Raw genomic sequence first — 7,878 nt, forward strand, 5'->3', positions numbered from 1 at the left:
ATGTTCTTTAAATGTATATCAATTAACAGTTCATTTGGAACAAACGGAATCTGGCAAATATGTCAACATCATCATAAATATCAAGCGGGTGTAGTCGGTCTCGCAAAACGCGTTGGCGAGGACGGGGTCTTTCGTTATATTGAATTAATGCGTCGATGAAATCAACCCGGTCAGCCATGATAACAAAGTTAGTAGACTGCTCCTAGGACTTAGTGCTGCCACATGGTTTGCGTAAATATTTAGTTGTTACTTAGAGATACGTTATAACTAATTTGTGTGGTGCAACATCTTAAATTTTAGTAATGCATAAGTCTTGACGTAAAGGCCATTTACGCAATTACTAGGCTACGTTTGAACTTAGTGCGAGGTGGTGGAACCTCCTACTGGTGACTAAAATGTGACTAAAACTAAATTATTCAAGAGACTATGACTAAAACTAAAATCTAAATTTGCTGCCAAAAACAACACTGATGCAGACAGGGTTGACATTGAAGCAGGACTGTGCATGCAGACAGGGTTGACATTGAAGCAGTACTGTGCATGCAGACAGGGTTGACATTGAAGCAGTACTGTGCATGCAGACAGGGTTGACATTGAAGCAGTACTAAGCATGCAGACAGGGTTGACATTGAAGCAGGACTGTGCATGCAGACAGGGTTGACATTGAAGCAGTACTGTGCATGCAGACAGGGTTGACATTGAAGCAGTACTGTGCATGCAGACGGGGTTGACATTGAAGCAGTACTGTGCATGCAGACAGACAGTGTTGACATTGAAGCAGTACTGTGCATGCAGACAGGGTTGACATTGAAGCAGTACTGTGCATGCAGACAGGGTTGACATTGAAGCAGTACTGTGCATGCAGACAGGGTTGACATTGAAGCAGTACTAAGCATGCAGACGGGGTTGACATTGGGAAAACATGGCACAGGCTGACTTCAGAAGCGATTTAAACGCTTGTTTCAACTTAAATGTTTTTGGCCGCTAAAAATAAAACATCTGAGAGCATATAGGCGAGGCTGCTCTCAGATGGATGATGTGCGGCAAAACGTAAATGCATAAAAATCTGGCGGACGGGAGGCAGAAATGTCAACTGGTTAATTTCCGGTTGTATACAGTATGTTGCCTAGAAACTTAGTAACATTCATATATTGATTGTATCTGTTGCCTAGCAACCTAGTATCATCCTTACGTTGGTGAAGAGGGCCATCTATCATAAACCACTGAAAGGACCATAGGACACAGCATGATTGGCAGTTAACTACTAACCGAGCCTTTCTGCAGTTCCTCACAGCTGGGACCAGTCTCCTTCGCCCCTCCTTTGATGTGTTGTATTTGACCAGGTCCAAGTCTTCCAGAACCTCCTCTGACATCTGCAGCATGACGGCCAGAGCTGAACACTGGGTCTCAGACAGTTTCTCTGTTCTCTTCTCTGACTTCAGGAACTGTTGGATCTCCTGATGTAATGAGTCATCGTTCATCTCCATCAGACAGTGGAAGATGTTGGTACATCTGTCAGGAGAGACATCATCACGAGTTAACATCCTCTTCAGGTTCTGGATGGCTTTCTGGATCTCCTCTGGACTGTTCTCTGTCTGACCCAGCAGACCTCCTAACAGACTCTGGTTGGACTCCAGTGAGAGGCCATGAAGGAACCGAACAAGTAGGTCCAGGTGGCCATTTTTACTCTTCACAGATTTTTCCATAGCAGCTTTCAGGAAGTCGGAGAGGGAGCTGACACTGTTGTATTTCTTATCTTCCAGGAATGTCTTCAGTACCTTCATGTTCTTCTGTGTGAAACAGTGGAACAGGTAGACTGCAGCCAGAAACTCCTGGATGCTCAGATGAACAAAGCTGTAGACGGTTTTCTGGAACAGCACACTCTCTCTTTTGAAGATCTGCGTGCACACTCCTGAGTACAGCGAGGCGTCTTTCACATCAAGACCACACTCTTCCAGGTCTTCTTGGTAGAACATGATGCTACTTTTCTTCAGGTGTTGAAATGCCAGCTTGCCCAGATTCAGAAGAACTTCCCTGTCAGTCTTTGTGAGCTGCTGTTGAGTCCCCTTTTCTTTTTCTTTCTTTTTCACATCATGAGTCTCATCATACTTCTGCTTCTTCCTGTTCGTCAGAACCAACAGGAATTGGCAGCACATCTCAGTCAGGGTCTTGGGCAGCTGTCCTATCGTGGTGTGTGTCCTCAACATGTCCAGCAGAACGGTAGCAATGATCCAACAGAAGAGTGGGATGTAACACATGATGTGGAGGCTCCTCGATGTCTTCAAGTGTGAGAGGACTCTGTCGGCCAGCTTCTCTTCACTGAATCTCTTCCTGAAGTACTTCTCCTTCTGGGGGTCTGTGAACCCTCGCACTTCTGTCACCATGTCAACACATGCAGGAGGGATCTGATTGGCTGCTGCTGGTCTGGTGGTTATCCAGAGGAGGGCTGAGGGGAGCAGATTCCTCTTGATGAGGTTTGTCAACAGATAATCCACCGATGATGTCACTGTGACATCAGAGATGATTTCATTTTTGTCGAAGTGCAATGGAAACCTGCTTTCATCGAGGCCATCAAAGATGAAGCAAACTTTCCAGGCAGCGAGCTGCTCTGCTGTGACCTTCTTTAATGTTGGGTGGAAATCATGGATCAGTTTGAGAAGGCTGTACTGCTTATCTCTGACCAAGTTCAGCTCCCGGAATGAAAAGAGAACCAGGAGATCTATATCTTGATTCTCCAAACCTCTTGCCCAGTCCAGAGCAAACTTGCGCACAGAGAATGTTTTTCCAATGCCAGCGATGCCTTCGGTCAGAACACTTGTGCTGGGTGTCTCTCTGCCAGGGAGGAGGATCTTAAAGATTTTACAGCAGTTGATTGGTTCGTCATGGAAGGTCTTCATGTTGGAAACTGTCTCAAGCTGTATCACCTCATGTTGGCGATTAACCCCTTCACTCTCTCCCGCTGAGATGTAGAGCTCTGAGTAGGTGCTGGTGACGGAGGTTCCAGACTCTTCCGTCATGTCGTCTTTCACTTCATCAAGACTAGTCATACTGTCCTTATAATCGTTCAAATCATCCTGCAGACTGACATCTGCAATGAGAAGAACATTTATGTTTTAAACATTGAGGTTAATTTATAACTTTACATGTATACAGCACACATTAATTATAAATTAAATACCTCCAGAAACTATGCAATTTGTTCAGAAAAACAGGCAAAAGTAACAACACAAGATCAGTTGTTTTTGTCCAGCTGTTGAGTTGATAGTTGTTTAGCTTCATTATATGCACTTGGATATAATTGATACAGACAATAAATATTTGAACATTTAATTGATACAGACAATAATTATTTGAACATTTAGTCTATGATTTCTTAGCGTTCAATTTATTAGCATGAATTTTCAATGAGTGCACATTCTTACTTTGTCCACCTGTGTTTTGACTGGGTGTCTTCAGTCCAGGTGTGGTTTGACTGGGTGACACACACACACACACACACACACACACACACACACACACACACACACACACACACACACACACACACACACACACACACACACACACACACACACACACACATCAGCAACTCTACATCTGATCTCAAACCCTTAGATCTCCATATGTCAGAACCTGTTCTGACATTAGTTGATCCTTCCCCATCCATCCTTCCTCTTCGATGTCACCCTTTTGGCCGATAACTGTCGAATCCAGTCAAACTCTAGACGGGCCTGCCCCAAAGTTATTAGTGCAGCTGGCGAAAACTAGAGTTCTCAACAGGCCCGAAAATCAAGGCTCGGCCCTCATCAAACCCTGTACCTTCAAGGGAATGTCCCCGCTGCCACCCTTAGATCTCCATATATGGAGCTGACCTGTTCTGACTTTCCATATGTTGATCTGACCTCATCAAACCCTGTACCTGTAGACATGCTCATTATATGGCCAGTACAGAACTCATTCCATGTTAATCTGACCCCCCCATGCTAAAGCGCCAGCGCTCGACCAACAGTCTGCCATCACCCAGGCGCATGCATGCATGCGACCTCGCTTCTTGCACTTAGGCGTCTTACTGGTGTACCTGTACACAAGATGGAACAATAAAGTACAACCTTGAACCTTGAATTGTAGGCTATTGGATGATTGACATACTGTGTATCTGGAGGTCCAGGTTCATTACTGAAGTCAGGAGGTTCTCCTTTAGACCGGTCACTCTTCATAGACAGAAGGCTGGGTGTTGGAGACTCTGCTCTGTGGTACAGACTTCTGGAATCATAGAAACGAAGAAGAAGAATTTATTCAATATGTGGTGTTTTGGGTGGTCTGAAGTTTAGTTTTTAGTGACATTGAGATGTTGGAGAACCAAGAGGTGCAAGCATAGATCGATCTATCTATCAATCTATCTATTTGATCTGAAATCAAACTATAGAATACATGTTCAGAAACATCTACCATAAAACCATAATTGTCTCATATATTCCGTTTCCCAGCCCAGATCCAGAGCAAACAGCCATGATTATCCTCTAGTAGTGTGAGCCGTTCAAAGATTTCATCTTAAGCCTCCCGATTTGTTCAAAGACATCCGAGGCGTCACGATAATATTCAAACATGGTTGATATTTATCTGGATCGCTACTGTCCGTTATACTTTGTATTGTTGTGTATATTGTATAGTGTTATAGTGTGTATATTGTATACTGTTATAGTGTGTATATTGTATAGTGTTATAGTGTATATATTGTATAGTGTTATAGTGTGTATAGTATTATCGTGTGTATATTGTATAGTGTGTATATTGTATAGTGTTAAAAATGGTAAATGGTGCATTTATATAGCGCCTTTATCCAAGGCACTTTACAGAGATTGTGCATTACATTCACCCATTCACACACACATAAATACACCGATGGCAGCGGAAACCATGCAAGGCACCAACTAGCACATCGGGAGCAATTAGGGGTTCAGTGTCTCGCTCAAGGACACTTCGACAGTAACTCTGCGGGAGCCCGGGTTCGAACTGGCAACCTTACGGTTACCATCCAGGCACTCTACCCCTGAGCCACCGCCGCCCCTGTTATAATGTGTATATTGTATAGTGTTATAGTGTGTATTACAATTTACAATTTACAATTTAGGCATTTAGCAGACGCTCTTAATTCAGAGCGACTGTATAGTGTATAGTGTTATAGTGTGTATATTGTATAGTGTTATAGTGTGTATATTGTACAGGAGGATTGACATACTGTGTATCTGCAGGTCCAGGTTCATTACTGAAGTCAGGAGGGTCTCCTTTAGACCAGTCACTCTTCATAGACAGAAGGCTGGGTGTTGGAGACTCTGCTCTGTGGTACAGACTTCTGGAATCATAGAAACGAAGAAGAAGAATTTATTCAATATGTGTTGTTTTGGGAGGTCTGAAGTTTAGTTTTTAGTGACATTGAGATGTTGGAGAACCAAGAGGTGCAAGCATAGATCGATCTATCTATCAATCTATCTATTTGATCTGAAATCAAACTATAGAATACATGTTCAGAAACATCTACCATAAAACCATAATTGAGTACCACAGACGAAAAACAGTCTAAGTCCAAATTTCAGACTGACCCCTCCATGAAAAGGCCTCGTTGTCCTGAACCCTTATCTACCATTTATATATTATGGATCAATAGTGTGGACTTAGACTGTTATTCGTCTGTGGTACTCAATTGTCTCAGATCCGTTTCCCAGCCCAGATCCAGAGCAAACAGCCATGATTATCCTCTAGTAGTGTGAGCCGTTCAAAGATTTAGGCCCTCATTTATCAATCGAGTGTAAAATCTGCCCCAAATTCGAGTGTAGGATTCGTAGTACACCCACGTCGGGTCGGCATTTACAAAGTGATCGCAGACAGCTGTTTCTTCCTAATTTCATTCCTAGCAGTGATAAATGTGACGGCTGAAATCAATCTGGCACGCCCTATGAAATCAAGCCTCGCCCTCGTTTTTGCGACATGAACAACTGCCATACGACCTGGAAACCATGGTTACAGGAAGAAAAAAAAGGTTCCCTCGCTGCCCCCTCTCTCATACACAGACGCACGCTCACGCAACTAAGGCAACTTGCAACTTGTTGTATCTTAAATAAATAAACCTGCATGAATTAAATAAAGCTGTATAAAGGCCTACCCTGTCTGTTTCTCCTCTCGCTTCGCTTCCCTTGCTGCCTGCCTCACCCCCCCCGCACGCACGCACGCACATATCGCAATTTGCAAGCAACTGTCACTGTGTGTTGTTAGTTGTATATTAAATTATTAAAGTCTTTTTAATTTAATATACAACAAGATATATTAGTGAACGAAAACCTGAACCTGTGAACCATGAATTAAATAACAAATAGGCACACACACGCTGCTGTTTTGCATAGGTGCTCCTCCTGTCCTGTCTGTCTGTCTCTCTCTATCACTGTGGTCCGTCCGTGACCGTGACCAACTGACCATGCACCACACGTTCGACAGTATTTAGATTGCCTCGCAGTCGCTGCAGTGGCTGGGCACTGGTGGTGGTGGGCTGGCTGGGTAGCCTACCTATCTCCGATGCTGTTCCCACTTGCCCTGGCACGGTACATTTGGCATTCGAGCGACGCGTCAGGTTTATTAAACGAGGAGGAGATTGCACATACAGTAACTCCAGAAAGACATTGGCCTGCTGTAGATTAGGCTACAGTATAGGCTACCCACGTTGGGACTCTCCGCAGCTGCACTAGCCTATAGTAGCCTACTCTCCAACGTCCCGTCATGGAAATATTTCAGCACAGACAGCCCAAATCCTCGCATGTATGCGCTCATGCAAAACACTGTTTAAATGGCTTGCAACATTGGCAAAACATTGTTTTTAATTGCGCGATTTTAATTACTTGTAAAGTTGGAAATCTCCTACTAATTTCATATGACACAAAGACACATCTTATATGTATTTAGCCCATATATACCTATACAGTTTTATATAAACATTTTAGGAGTGAATACATATGTTTAGATGCCTGTGACAGCCTCTCAGCTGGTCAAACAATGCTGCTCCGCTGTTCTACGACAGAAAAACAGGTGAGGACAAAGCGTACGACAGCTCCCGACCAGACGTGGTTTTTGTCTTGGCTCAAGTTCAAATTCAAACGTTGGCACAAATCGTAAATGCCGAGAATTGCGGTAATTTCGGCGTACACCCATATTTTGGTGTACGCACGGTTGATAAATGAGGGCCTTAATCTTAAGCCTCCCGATTTGTTCAAAGACATCCGAGGTGTCACGATAATATTCAAACATGGTTGATATTTATCTGGATCGCTACTGTCCGTTATACTTTGTATTGTTGTGTATATTGTATAGTGTTATAGTGTGTATATTGTATAGTGTTATAGGCCCTCATTTATCAATCGAGTGTAAAATCTGCCCCAGATTCGAGTGTAGGATTCGTAGTACACCCACGTCGGGTCGGCATTTACAAAGTGATCGCAGACAGCTGTTTCTTCCTAATTTCATTCCTAGCAGTGATAAATGTGACGGCTGAAATCTATCTGGCACGCCCTATGAAATCAAGCCTCGCCCTCGTTTTTGCGACATGAACAACTGCAGTACGACCTTGGAAACCATAGTTACATGACGAAAAAAGTCACCCCCTCTCATACACACACAGACGCACGCACGCACACGCAACTTGCAAGTCCAACTGGTTTGTTGTAGCCTATCTTAAATAAATAAAGAACGAACACCTGTATGAATTAAATAAAGCTGTAGCTGTAGTACCCTGTCTGTTTCTCCCCTCGCCTCGCTTGCCTTGCTGCCCACACACACGCACACACACACACATACGGGCCGTGGCCCAGTCAGTTTAGAGCTGGCCCAACTTTG

The 7,878-nt window shown here is 43.7% G+C and overlaps 1 protein-coding gene across 1 annotated transcript; it reads right to left on the minus strand.

Moving 5' to 3' along the window:
* Nucleotides 1-202: 202 nt before the first annotated feature.
* On the minus strand, nucleotides 203-3,017 carry LOC306938119 (protein NLRC3-like; the record flags this gene model as incomplete). Its single annotated transcript, XM_079522133.1, has 2 exons — nucleotides 203-215; nucleotides 1,270-3,017. 2 exons carry the CDS (start codon nucleotides 3,015-3,017, stop codon nucleotides 203-205), a joined length of 1,761 nt encoding a protein of 586 aa, XP_079378259.1.
* Between the last annotated feature and the right edge of the window lie 4,861 nt (nucleotides 3,018-7,878).

Source organism: Electrona antarctica (genome assembly GCF_951216825.1).
Source record: "Electrona antarctica genome assembly, chromosome: 15".
Lineage (NCBI taxonomy): Eukaryota > Metazoa > Chordata > Actinopteri > Myctophiformes > Myctophidae > Electrona > Electrona antarctica.